Source organism: Bidens hawaiensis, unplaced genomic scaffold (assembly GCF_021521415.1).
Source record: "Bidens hawaiensis isolate Kalapana, Puna unplaced genomic scaffold, B.hawaiensis_p1.1 tig00001032_1, whole genome shotgun sequence".
In the NCBI taxonomy this organism is placed as follows: Eukaryota; Viridiplantae; Streptophyta; class Magnoliopsida; order Asterales; family Asteraceae; genus Bidens; species Bidens hawaiensis.
Window position 1 is genome coordinate 980,001 of NW_027491060.1, and position 25,645 is coordinate 1,005,645.

The 25,645-nt window shown below is 35.2% G+C and overlaps 3 protein-coding genes and 1 pseudogene across 3 annotated transcripts; 1 reads left to right on the top strand and 3 right to left on the bottom strand.

The window, feature by feature from the left end:
* Window positions 1-1,356: 1,356 nt before the first annotated feature.
* On the bottom strand, window positions 1,357-2,382 carry LOC143552956 (photosystem I reaction center subunit N, chloroplastic-like). Its single transcript, XM_077043053.1, has 3 exons — window positions 2,084-2,382; window positions 1,669-1,794; window positions 1,357-1,563 (listed from the first exon to the last, which is right to left on the bottom strand). Exons 1-3 carry the CDS (start codon window positions 2,351-2,353, stop codon window positions 1,474-1,476), a joined length of 486 nt encoding a protein of 161 aa, XP_076899168.1. The 5' UTR covers window positions 2,354-2,382; the 3' UTR covers window positions 1,357-1,473.
* Window positions 2,383-4,423: 2,041 nt separating this feature from the next.
* On the bottom strand, window positions 4,424-10,510 carry LOC143554412 (uncharacterized). The gene is made up of 9 exons (XM_077044176.1): window positions 10,359-10,510; window positions 9,462-9,567; window positions 9,074-9,291; window positions 8,104-8,209; window positions 7,765-8,031; window positions 7,065-7,138; window positions 6,856-6,980; window positions 5,169-5,444; window positions 4,424-4,676 (listed from the first exon to the last, which is right to left on the bottom strand). Exons 1-9 carry the CDS (start codon window positions 10,469-10,471, stop codon window positions 4,657-4,659), a joined length of 1,305 nt encoding a protein of 434 aa, XP_076900291.1. The 5' UTR covers window positions 10,472-10,510; the 3' UTR covers window positions 4,424-4,656.
* Window positions 10,511-10,932: 422 nt separating this feature from the next.
* LOC143554420 (protein ROOT PRIMORDIUM DEFECTIVE 1-like) lies at window positions 10,933-13,522 on the top strand (annotated as a pseudogene).
* Window positions 13,523-15,252: 1,730 nt separating this feature from the next.
* LOC143554431 (scarecrow-like protein 1) lies at window positions 15,253-17,271 on the bottom strand. The gene is made up of 2 exons (XM_077044188.1): window positions 17,023-17,271; window positions 15,253-16,794 (listed from the first exon to the last, which is right to left on the bottom strand). Exon 2 carries the CDS (start codon window positions 16,757-16,759, stop codon window positions 15,344-15,346), a length of 1,416 nt encoding a protein of 471 aa, XP_076900303.1. The 5' UTR covers window positions 16,760-16,794; window positions 17,023-17,271; the 3' UTR covers window positions 15,253-15,343.
* Window positions 17,272-25,645: the final 8,374 nt, after the last annotated feature.

Consider the following 25,645-nt stretch of genomic DNA (forward strand, 5'->3'; position numbering starts at 1 on the left):
AATTTTGGTATATTGTAGTCTCTCAAACTGTAAAAAGTACATGAAAATGTACTTGTTATTGTATATTAAAGTCCCTAAACTTGCCTAAAATATGGTAATTGTGAAAAGTTTTTTTTTAAATAATGATCTGTTAACTCTTAAACTAGTCAAAATTTGACAAAGTGATATTAAACATTTTTGGGTACGTTATTTTGACCAATTTAAGAGTTAACAGGTTCCAGTCTTATAATTTTTTTTAAAAAAAGTACGCACATCATAGCAATTTTAGTTTCTTTCTAAAGTACAATAAATAGTTTAGGGGCTTTTTTTGGTGTATCGTTTTACATTGAGGCTCTTTTTTAGAAAAATAAGAAAATATGCGTCTTTTTACGTATTAACCCATTGTAGTATTATATTAAAGACAATATATGCTGATTTCTGGTTTTTTAATAAATTTAGTGGCTTCTATTGCACCCTGTGGTTCAATGATTATTGCACCCTAAACTCCAGGATAGGTTTCGTGAATATTGAACGCCTCAATAATACAAGCATATATTAAGGTTTGACTTATACACTTTCTTACGAGTTGACTTTATTCATTTTCAGGCTGGGCTCGCGCTTGGTGATCTGAATTTGGTCAAGGATCTATATGGTTTCAAAACATTATCGGTGCTTTTCTTTATTGGGTTCGTCTCTATACTGCCAACGATCTTGAAGAGGAAACGAATATACGAGTAACTCTTTTCCGAAGGTTGTATTATAACCACCATTATGAATATTACGGAATATGAAGTGTCGATATGATGCCGAATGAACCCGCTATTAGTTATAGCTGATAAGCACAGGAATAGTTAAAACTTTTTCATGTTTATATTGAAGCAACTGAAACCTTGATAGACGCAGAGATATAGAGAGGAACATGTACTTCTTAGAAGACTAAATCAGGTTTGGACTAATTATTTGTATTTTCATTGCAAAGAACTAGTTTCTAACTTTATATGGTATTTTTATATGTATTTCATGACTGATTATAATTGTCAAATGTGTTCTTTAGTACTTTTCTTATAATAACTAGTTATATAAGTCATTTGGTTAGATCTATGTGAACAAAATAATTTGTGTAACTATAGAAGTTTGGATGTGTTATTGATCAATCATTTTATTAAGATATGTAATTGATTTAGCAATTTAGTGATCAGTTTATTTTGCTCTCTTAATATTTAACTCATTTCATTGGATATGAATTCTTTGCCCCAATATTTGGCATTCAAATGAATTAAGATCACATAATGTTTAATATGAGTCCTTTGTATTTATAGATTGAATCGGAGTATTAATGGCGAATTTGTAGCAGTGGTTATTGATAATAACAAAGAAAGTAAGATTCCAAGCCAAAAAGAATTGGAGAATGTGATATAAACATAGTAAATAGTTAAGTTTTTCACACAAGATCACAAAGATGGTTTACATAAAAAACTTGAATGACTACAAGCATCACCATTTCCAGAAAACATTCGAACCACACTTGAATTTGTCCTTTCCTTTGCACTCCAACTCTATATCATCAGATATGAATGGCACTTTCTGCATTATACCATTAACACGATAAAGTTATAGTTATACTCGTAATCGAAAAACCATGTTAGTTAAATAAGCGCTTTTTTAAGTTAGTTTCGGTTCGGTACAAACCTTTGTCTTAGCAAGATCTTGGCAGCCAGTGAAGTTGTATGGGAAGGTGCATGTTCCAAACTGAACTGTGTATGCTCTTGCAAAATTTGCTCCACTTGTAGCCAATCTCTTTTGATCATTTAGTTCCTAAAAAGATAAAGTTGGCTTGTAAGTCAAAACTATAACCATTAAATAATTCTAAACTAAAAAAACAACCTAAACAAACCAAGTTTTACATTTTTAACTTTTTTCAAATTTTATATTATATATTAGAAAAGTTTTGTTATTACATTTTTATAAATAACATATGATCTAAAACTATACCATCAAATAATTCAAATTTTATATTAAATTAATATGATCTAAAACCAATTCATTAAAACATAAACATGTTATAAAAAACATAAAACATGTTGAACAAACAAAGAAAGCAAACCTTGTTAGCTTTGGACTTCTCAAGATACTCATCAATAACTCCAGCATTAGCTGATGACGTGGCAGTGGCAAAAAGTGCTGCCCCAAGGCAAAGCAAGGCAGCTCTTCTGCCCTGTTGTGACTGCTCACCGGAATCTGATGACGTCATCTTGGCCTTGATGACCGGCAACTTGTAGCTGACTGATGAAGGCTTTGAGGTGAGCTCTGGTGAGGCAAGACCACCGGAGACTGCATAGTTGCATGCCAATACACTTGAGTTCATGGTGGCCATTTGTTTTGTTAGTGTTGATGTTCTAAAATGTTATGGGAATTTAAATATTTTTATATACAAAAAGAATAGGAATGTGTGGTGTGGATGATCCATATAAATATGGTTTGTGGTGGGAGTGTGGATAAGGTGAGATTGCTTCTTTCCTATTGGCACAATTGGCTTACATGTTGATAGGCAAATTTTTTTTTTCATTTTTGTATTTTGTTAAAATTTAAAATACATAAATGGATGGCAAGGATTTAAATTAAAATGTATTTGTTGTAATTACGAATTAGAGTAGAAATGAGTCACACATGTTGGATAAAGTTTGAGCCACTAGACAGGTTGTTTAAGTATTACATGAAATGTTTGGTTTAGAATTAAAGATTATGTCTTGTTGGTGCACGTATCATATAACTTTCTTTTTAACTAGGAGTGAGCAATAATTGAATCGTTAACTGAAACTGGGCCGAAAACTAACGAAACCAAACAAAAGTAAACCAAAACATAAATTAACCGAACCGCACCGAGCTTTTCATTTTTTTTTTCATATTTTCTAGCATTTTTTCCTCTATTTCATGTATTATACGTATTAATATTTTAGTACTATCATTTTCATGCATTTATATCTACATTTCATGTATTAATATCCCAATTTCATATATTTACACCTTCATTTCATGTAGTTATAGATTCATTTCATGTATTCATTCAATTCATGTATTTTTAAGCAAAATTTTAGTTCATGTTTGATATCGTCATTAACCGAAATTAACCAAGCCGAACCGATAACCGATCGGTTCGGTTAATGCTAATAACATAACCGAACCGCGCACACCCCTATTTTTAACAAATGATATAATATGATAGTTCGTATTTTATGTTCAAAATTAGGTGATAAATATTCTAAAGTAGAGCTAGCTTAGTGAACTTTTAAAATGGTAACTATACATTAGTTATTTAAAAAACATTTCCTAACATTATTGGGATGTAAGTTATAGTAATGATATTATTTAAACTAAACCAAGACTAAATATAAATGCATTAAATTACTCATGTTTCTCTTGAGAGCGTCTTCAATGAATATTTTTTAAAACGAATTCACATCGTGCTTATCCAGGTTATGCTCTCGTTTGTGAAAGTCAATAAGACTATCCGGTGTAGATATCACATAGGTTTCACTGTCATATCAGTTTCATGCTAGTTTTCACTTCTCATCACTTGGTGGAGGAAATACTTTTCACTATTTACATTGATTTCACGATCACATATTTTTTTAATAATATATTGTTACTTTGTTAGTATATTCTTAAACAATATAAACGCAATAACTAATGCTATTAAAAGATTAATTTTATTTTAAGAAAAAAAGGACTAACCATAACTAAAATAAAAGACCACTTCAAATTGAAAAAACACAAACATAAAATACCAAAAAGAAAAAAGAAAAAACACAAAGTTACCAATTCGAAATAAATGCTAATGTCGCTTACGAGACCAAAAGCATTGTATTTTAAAATAACTCTGTTTTCGGTAAATATATGCTGAAATGGTTATAAAGAATTTAAAAGGCACTGTGTATTTATTTATTTGAAATTACCAAGCACAAGTTATCAAAGAAAAATCAAATTAATTACTAGATGTATATTTTATAAATAAATAAATAAAACTAAAGTTCTTTCTCCATTATGTATTCACGCAACATCCTCACGTTGTAGCCAACGGGGAAAAGTACTACACGTGTGTGACTATTCGTCTATTCCTAATGAACTCCTCTTGATGCCACCAGCACATAAGACTACCCAATCTTAAGTAAATGTCTTGAAGAACATACTGATACAACCGATCTAATACATCTGTTAAACGAGTCTAAAAGAGCTTGAAAATGATGAAACGACTAGGTTTCGCATATCCTACGAGACTTGCACAATTATAACCAGTTAGGTAAAAAAAACGCGTCATACAAAGTTTATCATTGACCTACTAAATCGTTATTGTAACAGTGTACTGTTTATAATTTTGCTGCACTAATTTACTTGACTCGTACCATAATTTACTAGCCTTTGACCTGTTGCTAGCCGTCTTAACACACGCATACTTGATTTAAGAAACAAATAGGAGATACGTTTAAAGTCCAATAAATCTCGTAGCATATCATAACATAACAACGTTCTAAGTGACAAAATACTCACTGTTTAGGGTATCATTAACACTAAATCAATATATAAAAAAGCTACAATAGCATCACCAATTAAACCTGAAAGCTGTTTCCTCACTTGCATATTACAATGTTGATTTAAGAACCAATATATATTTATAGAAGACTAATCACTGTCAAAAGTTTCTGCAAACAAAAAGAGAATAAATGAATTAGTTGTTATTCTTTAAGAAAACATGCACATATATGGTGGATTCAAAGATAACCGCTAAATATTTGAAAACGATTTGAAGAACAAGAACCAATTTATCATCGGCATATCAACTTTATGAAACCTTTTTACACTATGGCATTTTTGTAATTAAGTTAGAACATGCAGGGTAGTGTACATGAATACAATGTATACATATTTCTTGTATTGTGTTTACTTGTATTTACCGATGAACGGGCTACATGTTTCTTGTCTTGACTAAAGTTTACTTATGTTACTTTCATAGGCGAATACATGTTTTCAAGTTAATTACGAAATTGCCACCGTGTAAAAAACCTTCAGCAAGCAGATATGATATATTAAATTATAAGTGGTTCTCATTTGAACCCTCCACTATGTATACATATGTTTCTTAGCACGAAAAGTTTATCATAAGAAACACAATATACACACACAGAGAGAGTTACCTGCATTGACCTCCTCCTCCTCACCGCTTTGAGTGGCGGGAACATCCTCGTCTTGATCTGAACCGTCTGCATTCTCAGACCCATCTGAACCATCTTCTGAACCATCTTCATTCTCGGAATCATCAGCATCACTCTCAACGGGTTCTTTAGGTTTTGGCGGGGGTGGGGGCGGAAAGAATGCTGTAGACCTTCTGCGTGAACCTGAAACGATGTTGCTTGTGTCAATCCCTTCCAGCTCTTTTGCTCTTTCCTTTCTTCGTTTCACGTCTTTGATTTCTATAAAAAAACAGATGCATACAAATATGTGTGTATATAGAGGGGCGTTCATTTCAAAATCACTAATATGTTGACAACCGCAGAATTCCATTATACCAACTGCTTTGGATGTGAATAAGTGATGCACAAGACGGTCATATAACCATCTCTGTTTCTCTATCCTACTACTTCTGATTATATTCTGTGGTTCTTATTACTTGATTGGTTCTGAAATGAATGTGCCCTAATATATATAATGTATGTGTGTATGTATGTACATATGTATGTATCTTTCCATTGGCGATTAAAATATTTTATAATGATTATGGGTGTGAACGAGCCAAGCCGCACGTGAGTTACTTGGTATCAACTCACTAAAAGATTGAATTAAGGGAAAATTCCTAAAATGTCCATTTTAAATAAGGTGGTCAAGGTTTTGTCCATAATCATCATAAATTCCCCAAATGTCCATGATCAATACCGTCGGATCCTCCCTTAAACTTTGTCAGACTCACTTATTTTAAACCAATAGCTACTTGTCATGTGTCATACATACCGTCGGACTCTCATATATACCGTCGGAAGATGGTATATACCGTCGACCTTGCATATAAACCGCTGGCCTTGCAAAATTTAGGAAATTATTTAAAAAAATAAATTCTTTTACATGTGAAATTATTAAGTTAGGATCCGACCGTATATTTGTGAGGCCGACATTATATACCATCTTCTGACGGTATATAAGTAAGGTCGACAGTATATAACACACGTGGCAAGGAACTACTGGTTTAAAATAAGTGAGTGTAAAGAAGTTTAAAGGAGGAGCCAAGGTTATTGGTAATGGACATTTGAGGAATATATGATCATGGTAGACAAAAGCTTGACCACATTGTTTAAAAAGGCCATTTTGGGGATTTTCCCTTGAATTAAACCAAGCTTAAATAAACCTGAACCCGGGCCTACAAATAAGCACATTTAATAAACAAGCCCAAGCAAGCTCACGAGTCCAAACGAGCCTATTATTTATATAAATTTTTAATACGTTAAATATATTTACATAATTATTATATATAAAATTGCAATAAAATAACTAAATAACATATATTGAGTTATCTATAGAAGCTATATTCATAAATATATAAATGCACACACACACTATAATTTTAAATATGTATAAATAAATGATAAATGAGTTCAACTCGGACTCGAGTAAGTTAAATGAGCTGAGCTAGAGCCTAGACATCGGATTGGCTCGTTTATACCCGTGATATTCATGATGAGATGCTTCAAAAAGTATCAGATACAAGTATGAGGTGAACTAGAGATGACAATTTAGGAGGTCGTATGCATTAATAAATATATAAAGAACGTACATAACTTTCAAATCACTTGGCAGTTAACTAACTAACTAACTAACTAACTAGTAACTAACCTTTTTCAGAAGGGTTGGCAGATAAGCCTTCTTTTGAGAGAATCTCTTCCAGTTCCTTAATTAAGACCGCTTCACGTTTATTCTCAGGAGCTTGTTTGGCTTTCTTGTATACAGTAGGAGCAACACTGTAGAAACAAGGCAAGGTTCGAAAAGTTAAAAAAAACTGTAATTAATATTAAAATGTTTAAAGAGGGAACGAAATTACATACGTCATCCCACAGGCCTTAATAATTGATTTCAGGCGCTCCACTTTCTTTCCATATACGGGTGCTACCACTTCCTTCTGTATTGTATATATAGAGAAAGAATTACAATTATAAGCATATATTAATTACACACGTATATAGCTATATAAAATTAAATAAATAATAAACGAGCCGAGCTCAAACTCTCTTGAGTTAAACAAGCAAAACTTGAGCTTAAGCAGGATCGGCTCGGCTCGTTACACCTAGTCGGGTTGGCGGGTTGAAGTGTTCAACCCAAGTGCAACCCCTATTTTTATTTGTATAAAAAACACCAACCCTAACCTGCACACCAAATCGTGTAGCCTGAACACGGCCGTTTAACCCATTTATCTAAACGTACTAGACGGGTTGGCAGGTAATAACCAAGTTGTAAACGTGTTAATCGGGTTGGTGGGATGTAAACAAATGGGTTAAACAAGTCATTAACGGGTTAGTGGGTCGACATGTTTAATCAAACAGGCTAAACAGGTCAACCCGAACCCGTTTTTAAAACAAGTTAGATATACCAACCCAAAACCTGACTGTTTTCATGTCCTTCTGATTACATGTTTGCCAAACTTTGAACCGTTTTAACGTAGCCAAATACAACCCTATTTGATCCATATTAACATAAATTTACTACCCTTTTTTATCAAATTGATAAAAAAAAGACTAATATACTTACTTTCACGGTATTTCCACCAGATGATTCATCAGAAGATTGATCTTGTACATCATTCTTCTCAACCGACAACTTTTCAGGTTTCTTGATCTTCTTTTTCTTAGGCTGCTCGGTTTCTTGAACCGGTTTTTTACGTTTCTTGGTCTCTTCAGATTTTTTAACTTTTTCTTTAACCGCCACTTTCTTTTTCGGTTTTACTTCTTTTATATCCTCATTTTCACTATGTGAAGGTGAAGAATCAGCATCCTTGTTGTTTTCGGAATTTAAGACCTGTAAAAATAAAAAATATGTGGTGGGTCATCTCACCTCGTAATTCATATTAAGATGTACAGGTCATCTCACCTCGTCTAGTTGTTTACTTATTAGTTTCTTAAAAGAATCGAGAGAAAACTTTTCAAGTTCAAGATCTTCCTCTAATAGCCGTCGGACACCCACCAAAGTAAGTTCCCTAGAAAAAAAACAACAAAATTTTATTAATAAAGTCAAAGGTTGTGTGTAAATTTTCTAAGCAAGTAGTATTCCAAGCTCGAGCGCGAATCAGGTATATATTTATTATAATTATTTACGCATGTATCCATATTTAGAATTTTCATATACAATATAATAAATAATATATACTGTTAAAGATTTTATCATAACTTAATATATAATATTGAAAATTATTGTATAAATATATATCTAATAAATCAAGTAAAACTAATACAAATAAGAAGCTCATCTAGGCTCGTAAGTTGGCTCGAGCTCGATATGTGAAGCTACTTGAGATTAGCTAGCTAAAAACTAGAATCAAGCCAAGCATTTATTAAAGCTTATTTGATAATAAACAAGCTCCAGCCCAATTTTCACATATTGAGCTCGAGCCAGCTAGCAAGCCTAGACAAGCTTTATTTTTAATATATCATACGAAAGGTACTTATATGTATATATCAAATCTATATTTTTATAATAATTATTATTACATATTTAATTAAGATAAAAATAATTAAACAATATCCAAATAATTTATAAAAAAACATTTATATAAAATAATTAATAAATGATAACGAGCAAAGCCCAAACCAAGCTCAAGATTTAGAAATAGAGCTCTAAACGAACCGATCTGAAATCCAAACTCTCTTAAGTTAAACAAGCCTAAACAAGCTTGGGCTCGGCTCGGTTTGTTTACACCCCTAGTATAAATCATGCAACTACCACAAAAACAACATGAAAGGGACCGAAAATTTTAAATTCTCAAAACATAATCAGGTGATTCACAAGCCAATGACCCGCTCAATATAAACGTAAAAATCTGAACTTTATTTAGTTTCCTTACTCGGATTTAGATCTAAAATAAGTCGCTTTGTTCCAAATAGCCTTCGTTATCATGTCCTCGCTAGGTATTTTGTCTTTCACATCGTCTTGTGTTTCAGATTTTGGGGATACAAGATCCGCTGCAGACGAGTCCTCAACTTTTGCTTCTTTAACCGACTCTTCTTCTACCTTAGTTTGACCCTTTGAATCATTGGGTTCTTCTTCAGCACCACTCAAGAACTACCATGCATTTGTAAATCACTTAGCTTATTACAACTTACAAATCTTGACCAGTTGCGCCAGGTTTATATAATAAATTCATATTAAAGTCATCAAAATATTGAGCAGTCAACAAGAAACTTAGAAATTATTCAAACAATTGTCTAACACAAGTCTATAAGATGAGGTACCTTTTCCAACAATTGTTTAACGAACTTTTTATGTGAATCCAATGCATATGTATCTAAGGCCAGGTCTTTCTCCAGTACTCTTCTAACTCCTTCGAAAGTTAAAGAACTGTCTCAAGAAAGCAAAAAAGAAAAACATAGATATTAAAGATATTTCATGGGTGAGTCGAGTGACTGATCAGTGATCAAATAAGTCCAAGTCAAAACATGTATTTTTTGGTAGGGGCCAAAACGGGTCAGCCACAAATGCTTTTTATTTCAGTTTTTTCAAAACATTCTAACTAAATAATGAGTTAAAGATGATCAAAGAAAGAACTAAATTGCAATAAAATTCTTGAATTAGTTTGAGTAAGACAACTTAAGAGATTTTATACATATAAGTACATTTTATATGAGAATCTGACCCGCCAATGAACCCGAATAGGCCCGTTTGTAAGTAAAAGCATCAAAATTTCCACCTCTACTAACATCAAAATTCTAAAGACAAGATATGTAATTGAATGAATCGGTGTGCATATGACACGAAAACCCTAAATGGCATATGAGCTGTGATGAGTCTGAATAAAGAAAATGATCCCATTAAACCATGAACTTCACTAGCTTAACCTATATTAATCTTTATGCTAAAAATAAAGGGGAAAATGACGACTAATTCAATCAGCATCAAAGGGTTAGTTTGTGTTAATTATAGTTAGTTACCAGTGTGTTATTATTAGGGTTTATGAATATGTATATATATGCCCATAACCACTATTTGAGGGTTTATTTATATAGTATCTGCCACATAGACCCACACTATATGGCATACATACTTAAATCTAATCAACCAATTTACGCCCTAATGTTATTCGATCAAATGAACAAGTATAATAGGATGCGAGAAGAAAGAGAAAAACATACTCAGCTTGGTCTTTGAAATGCTGAAGACGAGAACTCATGGCTTGCTTTATGCGAGACTCGATAGGCTCCTCTTCGTTCTTCATTGTTGCTGTTGTTGTATCTGGGTTTTCCATTGAGCTTCGAGTGATGAAATAATAATAATAATATTATTATTATTATTATACTAGCAGTTCAGTCCCCTGTTTTGACCTAGAACTTGCTTTGCTTTCTGGCTCTTAATTATTCATCTCGATACTAGCCAAAATATTATTATTATTATTGCATTATCAGCTAATATTATTGGTCACTTATTATTAGTAGTCTTCCAAAAATAAATAATAGTCCACGATATTTGGTTAAATTAACCACTTTCATTCGAATAGTTTTTTGCAACTGGTTCTTATTTGTTAACGCTAAGTCAAGGGCAATCTCGTCTTTTTCTTTGTTTAATGTATAAGTTTTAGAGCGCAGCATTTACAAGCTTTTTTTTTTATTTTTTTGTTCTTTTGACGATAAATTTCTTTAAATATATAAAGTTAAAAAAAAAGTAAAAATAAAAACCTTAGAAAACAGAAACCTCTTTCATGTTTCATCAATCCAAATTCCAAAACCTCACAAAAACCTTCCAATGCAGACTCATTTCATCCTCCGCTATCTCCGACGACCCAGCCGCCATGACCACCGTCACCTCACCACCACCTCCTCCGTCGTCTCCTCTATCAACTGGGTCCGCGACCGTGCTCTCGACCACGCCGTCGAGAAAGAACGAGACCTCAAACCCATGATCAACCTCAAAAACCTCATTAACTCCGAACCATCAAAATCACTCCCATTATCCATCATCTCCGACCAAAGATCCTCACTTTCCATCACCAATCGACCCATTGACTTCATCCGCAAATACCCATCTGTCTTCCAAGAGTATTTCCCAGCAGGTATTCAAATCCACCCCCATGTTAAATTAACCACTGAAACCCTAAGTCTTGATGCCGATGAAAAGATTATGTTCGAAGCCGAAAGTTATAAAATTGATGTGGCTAATAGGTTGTTGAAGCTGTTAATGTTAGCTAGGGTGAATAAGATTCCGCTTTCGGTTATTAATCGGTTGAAATGGGATTTGGGGTTAACGGATAATTATATAGAAACCGTTGTCCCGCAGTTTCCGGATTATTTTAAGGTTACGAGTAACGGGGATGATTTGGAATTGGTGTTTTGGAGTGATGAGTTGGCGGTGTCGGTTATGGAAGCGAATTCGATGAGTTCGTTTCCGGTGCAGTATTCGCGTGGGTTTGAGGTGGATAAGAAGTTTAAGAGGTGGGTTGACGATTGGCAGAAGCTGCCGTACGTTTCGCCTTATGTGAACCCGGATGAGGAAAGTGAGGGGTTTGATAAGTGGGTTGTCGGGTTGTTGCATGAGGTGTTGCATATTTTGGTACCGAAGAAGACGGAGAAGGATAATTTGTTGTGTCTTGGGGAGTATTTGGGTGTTCGGTCGCGGTTTAAGAAGGTGTTGTTGGAGCACCCGGGGATTTTTTATGTTTCGAGTAAGTTGCGTACGCATACGGTGGTTTTGAGAGAGGGGTATAAGAGGGATTTGCTTGTGACGAAGCCGTGGCACCTGTTGATGGACTTGAGGTCTAGTCATATTCATTTGATGAATATGGTTAAGGAGAAGAGTAAATCGAAGGATGCGGAAGTTGGAGAGAAGAAGCGGAAGGCGAATCAAGATTTGGATGGAGAAGATGATGAGTTGAGTGATGATGACGTAAGTGAGGAGGAAGAAGAAGATGATTCTGAAACTGAAGGTGTTATTGATGATGATAGTGAAAGTGAGGAACTTGAAGTTGTTCAAAGAACAACCATCAAGAAATGGGTCGTTCCGAGGGGCGAAAGATTCCGGTTAGGACGCATAGGAACGATGATAATGGTGAAAGTGAGGATCTTGAAGTAATTCAAAGAACACCGACCAAGAAAAGAGCTTTTGAAGAGCGAAAGATTTCAGGTCAGAGAAACAGCGCGCGTAGGAGTGATGATAACGGTGAAAGAAAGCCTACCAAGAAAACGGCTTTTGAAGAGAGAAAGAATCCGGGTCCGAGAAGCAGGGCGCGTAGGAGTGATGATAACGGTGAAAGTTATGATCTTGAAAATGGGGATGCAAAGATTAGAGGAAGAGCAAGTAGGACGGTTAGGTTTAATGATTCAAATAGTATAAACACTCCAAATTCAAGGGTTGATGATAATAACGGAAGTAGGCGCATGGGAAACGATAGGAACCACTCGCGTGATGAAAAGTTTGATTCAAGAACCAATAGGGTGTCTGATAGAAGAGTTTCTACGGAAACAAGCCCTCCAAGAACTCTTAGAACCGAGGACCCGGGTGCTCGACAGTCGCGTTACATGCCATCAGATAGACCAAGAACGAGAGAGGGGCGGTCATCAGAGAGACCGGTTGTTTCAAGAACAAGAGAGGGGCGGTCATCTCAGAGATCAGATGGTTTAAGAACGAGAGAGGGGAGATTTTAGACCAGTGTAGGCATTATTGTTGAGTAGTAAGTGTTTTTCTGCACTGGTTATGTGCTAAATTTTGTTTTCAAGATCTGTCATAACCAGCATTTATTTATGAAATAATAGTTTTTATTTAACATTAGAGGTCTTATTAATCGGAACTTGTATGACTAAATAACCTACACTTAAGTTTTGAACTTTTGATACCAGCTGAGCCAGTGATCATTGTTTTATTTGTTAAGATTTGCATTAATATGATTGTGCTGGAGAAAAGAAGTCATGTTTTAATAATTTTATATTTTTATCTTTCTAAAACGTAAGTAATGGTAGGACTTAAATCTTATGAGCTCAATCATGTGAAACTTGAACATTGAGGCTTATTAAGAAGTCACCACTCACCAGTATCAAACTAAGGTTGCAAACAAATAGACTTCAAGGTTGAGTTTGAAATTGATTTGTGCTCAATGAATTCAAAATGAGCTCCAACTTTAACATGTTTTGATAATCACACTCATTACATACATAAGACTAAAATGCAAATGTAGGTGCCACAGAATGTTATTCCGCGCGGTGATGCTAGCATGCGCTGTTGACATATTAGCCAGTATGTACAACCTACCATTGCCAGATGTCTTCTTCGCTTTACATCTGCATCTTTTAATTCACGACATCTATGTTACTTCTTTGCTTTTCATCTGCACGTCATTTTAATGGAATCCACCGCTCACCAATTTTTTAACCCTCTGCGTATTGATGATTTCTTCTGATACACTGCACACCAATCTTTCTTCGCTTTCATGTCTGTGATTCGTGCGCCATGCTTATACTACTAATGGGATCTATGAAATCGAACTTCACAGGTACGAATTTTAGCTAATTTTTAGTTTACATATTTGCTTGTGAATGCATTTGAGTTATTTATGAATGTGTTCGTGATCTTTGCTGAGGTACAGAATTTGTCTTTTGAATGTTTGCCCACATATTTAATGAATATAAATTGTGAAAGAAATTGGCATTTTTGGAATGATTTCATACAGGAAATTCACTAGGCAAACCAAGTGATAGATAGGGGTGCAATCGAGCCGAGCTGCTCGCGAGCTACTTGAGATCGGCTTGTTAAAAAGCTTGATCGAGCCCGAGCTCGAGCCTAAAAGTAAGCTTGTTTAATAAACGAGCCCGAGCCCGAGCTTCACTTATTAAGCTCGAGCTGGCTCGCGAGTCTAAACGAGCCTGTCATTTATATAATTTTTTAAAATATATATTTAAGAATTATCAATTAATATATATAATGTTATGAAAAAATAAATAAAAATAACTAAATAATATATGTTATTTTATACATAAAATATCATAATAAAAAAAATCTATAAAAATAGTTATGATTATATAAAATATAATATGAAATAGTAAACGAGCCGAGCTCGGGCTTGAAAATCTATTCACAAGCCGCGCTCGAGCTCGAGCTTTGTATAAGTTAAACGAGCTCGAGCCTAGTCGAGCTCGAGCTCGGCTCGTGCACCCATAACTGATAGATAAACATCATTATCTTTATTAGTGATTTGCGATAATTCATGTGATAATAGTAGAAGCAACCTCAGTTGCTGTTATATTTGTTTTTTTGTGGAATTGTCGTCCTAGCGTGTCATTTATTGAGTTTTGAAGTCACAAATGTGTCGTCATCGAGTGACGGTTCATAGTGAGACGGTTAGCCTGACGGTTCATAATGAGACAGTTAGCAATCGTAGCAGTGGTGTTTTGGCTGTGGCCGCAAACAGAATGTGTGGGTCTTTGTTTACTTACGTGCGTAACAACTTGCAGAACTGGTCTAACCCTTGCCTTTTGTCAATGCATTTATTTTTAGCAGATTTGTATGAAACCATTGTTAAAGGTAGTACAACAAGAAAATCAAATCAAAGTTCCATCACATGGGTTCCTTTGTGTGCACGTCTTCGAAATATTTAGTTACATGTATCCTTTCACTTAAAGTACGAACTAGGAAGCAATCAGCATAATTTATCGAGTGAGTTTCACGACCCCTTTTTAGTGTTTTATTTGACGAGAAACATGCTTAACTTTCGTTTATGCACATAAATGTTTAAACTGATGTAGTAAAATTGAGTTAACTTTTTAGAGTCCCCGGTTACACAACCATTTATCTTATTTATAAGCCGCCGCCCACTGGTTCAAATGGATAGTGCTATTTGGACAGATAAACTCCACTCACTGTTGGTCGCGCCAACTTATTGACTTACCCAAGTCAACTTGACTGCATATAACTGGGGCTCGGAATCAGAAATTCAGAACCCCGAGAACCATTCAGCTTGGGTCCGGTTTCAAACCAGGCCCAGGATCGGTGTCAGGGTTCAGTTTCGACCCATTCTACCGAGTACCAACTACCAAGATAAATGAGCAATAAAACAAGTTAATTCACTATAATAACAACAAAACAAGTTACAAATTACAACAATAAACATTTTATTCAGTTATAAAAAACATCAAACTCACCTCCAAGCAGAAGCAACAATCAGCACTTTATCTTCCCACCCGAAATGAACTGCATTCGTCTCGACTTTCATCTTACACCTCTCTCCATACCGTTTTACCAGTTCCCAAATCTCACCGTTCACCTTTTCACTAATCGGGGACGGTTCAAACCCCGCCATCATCATTCTCGCTTTCCACTTTCCCGACACTTCATACCTCTCGATCCTCTCTTCACCCTCACACGCAACAATATTAACAATATCTCGCGCCAAACACTGTTTCTCCACATTCACCCTTTCCTGACTCTCGCGCGGAAGCGTCGCGTCTAAACAATCAAATAAAGCAGAATAATAAGTATACGCTTCATGGAACCGATGCAGAAACGGGGCGGTATTCGTGTTCACGTCTTGTTCCACCACCGTTACAAGCTTCGGATTCAAACTCTTCACCATTCTCAGAAGTTGATCCCGTTGGTTCACGGTTGAAACGCTTTCATCGGGCATGTGATGGAGCTGATATGCAAAGTTAACAATAATCGCCTCACCCGGTTTACAGTTAAGCATGTTGGGTTCAACTAATGCGGTATTAGCCGCCACCGAGTTGAACTCGAAGTCGAGATTTAGCGACTTCGCGAGCTCTTCGAGTCTCTGCCCGATATGGTTCAGACCACCAACGGGTCGTTGAACAGACTCCGGGTCGTCAACACCGGTCAACCTCAAACGGGGTTTCGCGTTTTGATCCGCGAGTGTCTGCAGCAGGGTTATGTATTGACTTCCCTGATTAATATCAAAATCGATTATATGCACCGATTTTTCACCCACAAACGCATCGAGAATCGCACCGTTCGCCGCCATGAACCCGAATCTAAAACACGGGCAGACCTCAAACAACACTTGCATAGCCGAAAGCCGATCTTTAGAAGGTGGTTCTTTGCATTTCAAAGCTTTATAAAGACCTTTACCCGAAACGGCCACACGGGCTGCAAGCGCTTCAACCATATAAGCTGAAATCCTCTGTGACGGTTCTCCATCAATCGATACCGTCTGTCGGAGCTCGTTAATAATATTCAACGCGCCTTCAATATTGCCTTCCGAAACCACCAGCGCGCACTCAAAAAGCAGGTCTTTAGGTGAAACCGGACCAGCCCGTTCTATATTATTACCACTGCAAACGCTGCTAACATATGAGCTATACGAAGACGATTGGTTTGGTGATTCAAGACTAGAATACCCCCAGTTTTCTTCGGTCTCCATGAGCCGGGCAGGGGTAGAACCTTCGTTTTCATTAGCATCATCAAGAAGTGCTCGTTCGAGTTCTTGAAGCTTTAACTTAATCTTGTCTTCATTGTAAGTTAATCCTTCGAAATCTTCACTTAACAAGTGTTCCGATTCAAGACTTGATCGGTTTCTATACGGCGACACCGATCTAATCATGGTTGACTCACTCCACAATTAGCTTTTGCTGTAAGCTTTCGTTCCAAATCACAACAAACAAAACTTAAATTAATACTACAATAATTTCCCCCAATTTTAATCAAAATCAAAACCCTAATTCATGAATCAAACATCAAATTCAAAATTAAATTAGCTGAATCAGATAACAAGATCAACGAACACAAGATTAGATTAATTTTACCCCCAATTTTGACCAAAATCAAAACCCTAATTTATAAATTAAAAGTCAAATTCGAAATTACCTGAATGAGCTGACAAAACTCGAAGGCTTAATCAGCAATTGAAGAAGTAAGTATAAAGGATGTTAGGGTTTCAACAAGAACACAAAGTGGATAAGTAGTGCCATTATAGATTATTAAAATAAATAATAAAGAGATTAAATTAATTTTTGTTTTGTGAAGTTTGGTAACAAACAACGATCAGAGTAGAAAAGAATAAAAAATTATTAAATAATTAGAAGAAGATAAAGATGATGAGTTTATATGTATGTATGTATCTACTGACTCCGTTAATTTAAACGAATATATATATATATATATATGTATATTTTATTTATGTGAAACCTTCCAGAAATTGAATTAAAAGTAAGCGAAATGACCTCCAAAAATACAAAGTTTCTTGGTGGCGGAGAAAATGGGTTCTGACTTGGCCCTCAGATAATAATTTATTTATTTAATTATATGTTTGTTTATATAGTTTTCAGGAATCAAAGATGACAATGCCGTTGGTGTTGGTCTACACGTTTGCACCAACTTGTGTTTTAAGTATGCGATACTATTTCAATGAGAAATAGGGTATGGGAGTACGTACATACATACATACATACTGAATGATTATTTTTTAGATTTTGGCTGCTGCTATATGGATCATTTAAGGTGATTTGCAAAAGTCTAATAATCCGTATAACTATATTGAAACTGACTAATGTGATAATAATTTGTTGTGTCAAAAGTTATGGACTTGTATATCAATGGAGATGGAGGGTTGTATCTGTAGTAGCACTCTTAGATATTTTATGCTATCCATCTAATCTAACTACACTAGTAAAAGAAAACAACGAAGATGATGTGACAATCCCACATTCATTCTTGGCCTAATATCTCTTCTCATTCATTTGACTTATCCATTGGTTATGGAGCAAAACCATATTGATAAATGGGTTATAATTTCCTTTTTAATTCTCTAATCTCTCATTTAATTCTTTATAACAATCCATGGGTCATGGGTAAAGATAATTTTGGCAAATGGGTTATAATTTCATTTCTAATTATCTAATTTCTCATCTTATTTATTATAACAATCCATAGGTCATGGGACAAAACAATTTTAAAAAATGGGTTATAATTTTCTAATCTTTCATCTCATTCATCATAGTTATCCACGGGTTATTGGTCAAAACAGTTTATGCAAATATTGTGTATAAAAAATCGATTTTGTAAATTTGAGATTCTAGACCTCTTACTGTTTGTACTATATATTTTATTTTTACCTTTAATTTTGTTCATTTCTTTCAAATAATAAATCTTTTTGTTTTTACTATTTGGCAAATTCCGTGTAATACACGGGTTCAAAAGCTAGTATAATTATAATAGATAGGACTATGAAAATAGCTCTAGACCTCTACAATTGTCTGAAGCTAACTCGAATTTATCCATGCAGAGCTAGCTAGGTTTATAAATGAGCCGAGCTCGAGCAAAGATTACGTTTCTCGTTAACTTTATTAGTCTATCTAAAACATATTTAGCTTGTGTTTAGTAATATAACACCAAAATAACTTGGCAAAGGCCCAATGTGTTTGAGGTGTTGAATGTTCAAACTACGCATGCACAATCTTCTTTTCGCCTAAGGCCACTAGGGGTCAAGTAGGTACACTGCCGCCACTTATGTAGGTACCCTTTGGCATGGCAAAACAAACTCAAATACATGATTTTGGATCCTTATGTGGTTTTATAATAACCTCCCGGTCATTTTAGGCATTGATAAATTTAAGAACAAATTAAAAATTGACTCGATAAAAATTAAAGAAAGTGTTAGATCAATGGTATTGATGGTGAACTCTTCTTTCCTAATTTGGCTAACATTGTGCACTTCTTTATCCCTTTAATATCATAACATATCAAAAGTCACCACCATAAGTTTCCTGTTAAAACCAAATTTAATTATGTTTGAATTGATCATTGCTAACGGAAATACTAAATTAAACTAATAAGAAGTGACAAATAGTAAAACAACATCACAAATTTCATTATCATAAAATCGTGCTTAGATAGTTACGTAAATCATAATGATACTCCCATTCACCCTTGGTTCATCTTTTAAATACAAAGAAATCTATTCAAGTAATTAAACCTCTAATGAGCTAAGGAATGACATCAACTAGAAAGCGACATTAACCTAAATAACAAACTTGATTCATTGTTAATTGACCCAATTACAAATTTTGTCCTTTAAAAAGCCAAATTACGGTTCGTGTCCTTTTTTTAGTTTCCTTGCAGGCGGTGTACTTTAAACATTTTTTTCCTACAAGTTTTGTCCTTTACGCTAACTGGGTTAGAAAAAGTCAGTTAAATCCCATCACGTGAGGCACATGTGAGGGCATTTTTGTCTTTTCGTCTATACATAATAAAAAAAGATAAAAACTCTTTCTTTCTCTTCTATCAAACTCTACTCTCTCTCCCTGTTTCTTTTCTTTCTTAATAACCCACCACCACCACCACCACCACCACCAGCCACCCCCACACCTGCCCCCATCAAACCTCCGGCAACCACTACCAGCGAGCCGGAGATCTTGATTTTCCGGCGAGCACAAAGCAGATCTGAAACCACCATTCCACCACCGTCCACCCAATCTCTGTCCTCTTACAACACAACTCATGTTCATCGATCGACTAATCTCCGCCGCCGCCTCCTACTTACCATCAGCCATCATCACCCCCACCTGCCCCCACCGTCAGGCCCACTGGTTCATCACCACACTTACCAACATCCTCATCCCCAAATCTAAACCCTACACCCACCATCACCATTGTCATTGACTTAACAACCGCCGCTACAACCACACTTAACAACGACGACACAAGATCTGGATTCCCATGACAACGCCAATCACAATTCCCTTTCCGACACTCAGATCTGGGTTACGTCACATGTTATCATGTGGCTGCATCGCCGTTTTCGGTTTCCTTTATCGTCGGAACCCTATATCCACTCTCAAGACCACTGATTACCCACGGCGGTTTCCTTTATCGCCGGAAAATCGTGGTGGTGGTGGATCTGAGTCATGGCCTTAAACCCTAACTTCATCTTCATCTAATCCAATATCCGATCACAATGGTTGAAGAACAGCCGCCGATTGATCAAATCAAACTCATCCACAAGCTCGGTATCTTCAAAATTTGGGTACTGTACAAGTGAGAGGAGTAGAAAGAGTAGAGAGAGAGAAAGAAGACGAGAAGAGAGAGAGAGAATATATCTTTAATATATATTATTTTTTTTACAATAATATATTGGAACCATCTCGTTGAAAAGACCAATATACCCTCACATGCGCCTCACGTGAGGGTATTTAACTGAGTTTTTCTAACCCAGCTAGCGTAAAGGACGTAACGTGTAAGAAAAAAATGTTTAAAGGACACAGCCTGCAAGGAAACTAAAAAAAGGACACGAACCGTAATTTGGCTTTTTTTAAAGGACAAAATTTGTAATTCTGTCTTGTTAATTTGTTATGAAACAACTAATCATCTTATAAAAAGTATTGTTACATTGAATAATTTATACAAAGTAAACTAGACGAGTGTCCGCACGATGCAGCGGGAAATACATGCCTTAATAATCACATAAGAGATTTTTGGATGCTCATCGTTCCATATGAAACCATGGATTAATAATTCTTACTTTAAACTCAATTTAGTAGCGAAGTACAAATGAAACCGTAATCTAACCATTGTTAATGGTTTGTTTTTGTTGGGTTTTAATTTTCAACGGTTTGGTTTCAGTTTTTGATGACAAAAAACGGCTTGGCTCACGGCTTAGTTTAAAACCATCAAAACCGGACAACAAACGTCTATACGTGAGATGTTATTTTTTTAACTGAAAACAAACTATGACAATATCATACTCAAATTAAAGAGAATAAGATGCTCGTTTTTATGGTGCAATTTTTTTAACAAAATATTAAAGTATGAAAAAGTTATGACCGTTTAAAAATCGTGGGGGAATTTGGGTTAAAAGTGAAATTATAAGTAATATATAGTTAAAAGATGGGGGTCAAAGTTATAACTATTCTTTAAATTTCCAAATGTTAATTAAAGTTGAGGGGGCAAGGTTGTAAATAATTTGAAGAATTATAAAAGATACCTTAAACATAGTGTTAGAATGACTACCCTACCCCTCTTTATAGTTATACCATGTGCTTAAGCAATTGTAAATTACTTAAAATTGGATGTCTTAATTTGCCCATGGTTGGTGCATTATATATAACTAGAAGAGTGTCCGCGCGATGCAGCGGGAAACTGGAAACATAAACTTTGATAATCATGTAACAAATTTTTAGGTGTTCATTATTTCGTTTGAAACTGTGAGACCGTTCACCAGTTTTGTTTCACGGTTGAAACCGGAGTTGGCCGTACATATTTAAATATTAATTATTTACTTATTTAGTATTAGATATAATATATATTAGACATAGTTCAAATATAGTTAGCCAAAGTTTTATTTAATACGAGCAAACTCATATATTAAAATTTTTAATTTAGCCAAATTTACAGGGGTTTTTTTATAATATATGTTCTTGTTATGATTTCGCCTTCTATTTATTCTAATAAGGTTTATTGTTTATGTGACCAAAGTTATCTTTGTTCATAGTATGATTCTCTTAATAACGTATTAGTTGATGCTTAGTTTGAAGTTAAGATATATGCTGAGTAATAATTCTTATTTTAAATTTTGACTCGATTTTTTTTATCGAAGTACAAACTATATCGGAACCTAATCATTGGCAATGGTTCGGTTTAGTTTGGTTTTAATTAAAAACAATTTAGTTTCGGTTTTCGACGACAAAAAAAAACGTGTAAAGTTGGCTCATGGTTTAATTTAAAACCATCAAAAGCAAACCATAAACACTTTTGCCCAAATTTTTTTACTTCGAAAACTATTGCAATATGATACTCAAATTAAAGATAATAAAATGCTTGATTTTATGATGCCATTTATTTTAAAAAATATTAACGTACAAAAAAGTTATGATTGTTTAAAAACCGTGGGGGTAGTTGGGTTAAAAGTGAAAATAAAATAGTATATAAGTAAAAGACTAAGGACCAATATTGTAATTTTAAGGGATGAAAGTTGTAAATATATTAAGGAAATTACAAATCCACGTGAGATTAAATGCAACAATGACATTTTTGCCCCTAGTTGATGTTGTAACTTATGCATAAAGTGACTAGGAACAATAATTCTTTTTTTATCAATAGTTATTCAGTTGTTTGATGTCTCAAAAATTTCTATCAGGCTTCAACCGTTTCCGTTAGAAGAGTTCTTTAACGGCTATTGTTTATTTGTGAACAACTGGTTTTAAGATCAGTTATTTAGTCTTTAACAAACCAGTTCCTTTTAGGTTCAAAAACCGTCATCACTTATCATCTATTAATTAAATGATTAAAGATAAAAGACAAATCATACATGAAAAAAGATAAAGTAGAGTATAATATGAAACTAAAGTGGTATATAAGAATTATTTTAATAGATATAACAAATTTCGTTGTAGATAATTCAAACATCACTATCACAACAATTTGTCATTTTATCAATTTTTATTGTGAACCAATAAAATAGTTATCTTTACAAGTTGCTATTGGTCATCGTGTAACCTCCTATTTTATTTTATAAATTGATAAAAGAGAATTCTGTAATTTGTCTCTCTGGTTAATATACACATTCGATGGGTTTGCCCCTGAAAAAGATTTTGCGAAGTTTGGGCCCCTGTGTTTCTCCGGCGGGTTCCTCTGACTCCTACCGTCAGTTGACCCGTTGTTGACCGTTAATGTCGAAGGGTAATATAGACTTTTCCTTATTTACACACCCCTAATTCAATAAAACCCCCGATTTAGGGTTTTTTTTCCCCAAACACCCAAATACAAACCAACCGTTCGAACATTGAACCCCTAATTTTTCCGATCACCGTTAAAATCAAACGTCAACTTCACACATCGCAATGTCGACCTCGTATTCTATTAGGCCAGACAGTGAGTATTGTTACCCGTACGACCTATATGGTAAGGTGTTACTGTGTGTTCAAAATTTTCGTTTTATTTACTTGTGTGTTGTTAACGGGTTGAATGTACTGTTGTTATAGGTGAAAATTTCTCAAATGCGGTCACCATAAAACTTTTCCATGGAGGGTCTTTCGCTACCGAGGGGCAGCGAAGATACGAAGGTGGGAAAATCACTTACGTTGATGAAGTTCAAGTTTCTGAATTTTGTAAAAGTTTGTTGCTTGGAATACTTTGTAAGTTACAATATGGTTGTGGTACAGCTTGTTGTTTTCATTACAAACATCCGCGTATTAGTTTGGACTTGGGTTTAAAGCCGTTGGTTGAAGATTATCATTTTCAAAATGTTTGTGATATGATTAGAGGTAGTGATGGTATAGGTACTCACATTGTTGAGATTTTTGTAGAACATGGCAGGACTAGTGGTATAGGTACTGAAATTGTGGTCTATGATTCTGGATTTGTACCTGGTTTTGGTTTTGATGGTGTTCATGAAGTGAGTGGTGAAAGTGTCCATGAAGTGGGTGGTGAAAGTGTTGATGAAGTGGGTGGTGAAAGTGTTGATGAAGAGAGTGTTGAAAATAGTTCTAGTGAGGAAGATGATGACAGTTATGATAGTGATCGATCAGATGAAAGTGATCCTGAGTATACGGCTGCCTTTCAAACACCCTTGGAGGATGTAGAAGTTGACATGAGGTTGTATAAAGCTATTGTAGATTTTGATGTGGTATAAGCAGCAGCTGATCATATTAGTGATGATGATGGTTTAAATCCTTGCATGGATACCTATGAGAGCTCTGATGATGAGTGCCTGAGTGTCTTGAATAGTATTCTAAGAAAGTTCAAGGGTAAGGAAAGGAATAATGATGATGAGTATCCATTTTATGTTGGTCAGTTAATACCATTAAAGAAAACATTGAATGAAATGGTTAAGAGTTATGCTACTCATGCTAGAAGAGATTTGTATATCAAGAAGAATGATCCTTTAAGGTTTAGGGTGATTTGTTTGGGGACCAATCCTAATTTGGTTGCTGGTGAGGGGTCAAATGTGTCAAGTCAGGAAAAGTTGAAGGTAAAAAAAAAGGGAAATGAAACCCACTTGCCCTTGGATGCTGCACATCTCAAGACAAACTGTTGAGGATAATTGGTGTTTGAAGGCCATTCACAGAAAACACGACTGTCTAAGAAGTGGAACAATTGGTTTGTACATATTGTCTACTATTGCCAAAGAGATTGAGGTTGAGCTACAAACCACCCCCAACTTATCTGCCAAAGAATTGAAGGCCAAATTCCAGCATATGCATCAAGTACAACTTTCTTGAATCCAAGATGAGAAGAGCAAAGACAATAGCCTTGCAAAGGAAGGATGGTGACTACACCAAACAATACACCCACCTCAGATCCTATATTGATGAGCTTCTTAAAGCAAACCCAGGTAGTACCATTAAATTAGATGTTGAACCATGTGCTAACCCTAACCTTAAAACAAGGCAATTTAGAAGGATATATGTGTGTTATGCTGCTTTGGTTAAAGGATTTAAATTGCTTGGTAGAGAACTTCTTGGGTTGGATGGTTGTTTTATGAAAGGGAAATACCCCGGACAGATTTTGACTGCTGTCGGGACGGACGGTAACAATTGCTTGTATCCTGTTGCCTTTGCAATAGTGGAAGCCGAATGCACAGACTCATGGAAATGGTTCTTAGATCTCCTTGGAGATGATCTTGACTTGCCTCATGATGCCAATTTTACTTTCATAAATGACCGACAAAAGGTATGTACACGTAGGATATATTTGTAATAGGCTAACTCATGTACACTAATTATGGTGATTTGACTGTTGTAGGGACTTATTCAAGCAGTTGAGAGTGTTTTCCCTAGGTCAGAGCATTGGTTTTGTTGTAGACACATCCATGAGAACTTGAGGCAAAGCTGGAGGGGAGATTTGTATAAATGCTTGTTTTATAGGGCAGCATCGGCCACTTCTGTCCCCTACTTCAACATGGCAATGGAGGAGATTAAGAAAAAAAATCTTGATATGTTTATCTGGCTTAGTGAGATCCCGGCAGCAAGATGGTCAAGATCACATTTTTCAGGAAGGGCAAAAAGTGATATGTTGCTGAACAACCTTTGTGAATCTTTCAACACGCAACTTGTTGGAGCAAGAGACAAGCCGATCATTACATGCTTGGAGTATATTAGAGAGTACATGACCATGAGGATTGTGACTGTCAAGAAGATGCAAGCCACTGCAAGGGGCCCATTAACACCGCAAGCAACAAAAGCATGGGATGAAATCCAAACAGAAGCAAGCAAATTGACGGTTATGATGGTTGATGATGTGACTTACCAGGTATGAAAATTTGCATGACTATGATATTACAATCAATCTTTTGTTAATATGCAAATATGTTCATAGGTTAAAAGTCTGAGAAGCCAATGTGTGGTGAATGTGGGGGATAGAACTTGCACGTGCAGGAGATGGGACTTGACAGGTATGCCATGCAAACATGCTGTGGCAGCCCTATTTAACATGATAGAAAACAACATGTATGTCGGTCCATTGGAAAAGTGGGTTGATGAAGCTTACTGGTTAG

Excerpts from the sequence above, each read along its gene's own strand:
- LOC143552956 (XM_077043053.1), bottom strand. The coding sequence starts at position 2,353 with ATGGCCACCATGAACTCAAGTGTATTGGCATGCAACTATGCAGTCTCC. Across the intron at positions 1,795-2,083 it reads AGAAGTCCAAAGCTAACAAG|GAACTAAATGATCAAAAGAG; the intron begins GTTTGCTTTCTT and ends TTATCTTTTTAG. Across the intron at positions 1,564-1,668 it reads AAGATCTTGCTAAGACAAAG|AAAGTGCCATTCATATCTGA; the intron begins GTTTGTACCGAA and ends GGTATAATGCAG.
- LOC143554412 (XM_077044176.1), bottom strand. The coding sequence starts at position 10,471 with ATGGAAAACCCAGATACAACAACAGCAACAATGAAGAACGAAGAGGAG. Across the intron at positions 9,292-9,461 it reads TTAAACAATTGTTGGAAAAG|TTCTTGAGTGGTGCTGAAGA; the intron begins GTACCTCATCTT and ends AATGCATGGTAG. Across the intron at positions 8,032-8,103 it reads TAAGTAAACAACTAGACGAG|GTCTTAAATTCCGAAAACAA; the intron begins GTGAGATGACCT and ends TTATTTTTACAG.
- LOC143554431 (XM_077044188.1), bottom strand. The coding sequence starts at position 16,759 with ATGATTAGATCGGTGTCGCCGTATAGAAACCGATCAAGTCTTGAATCG.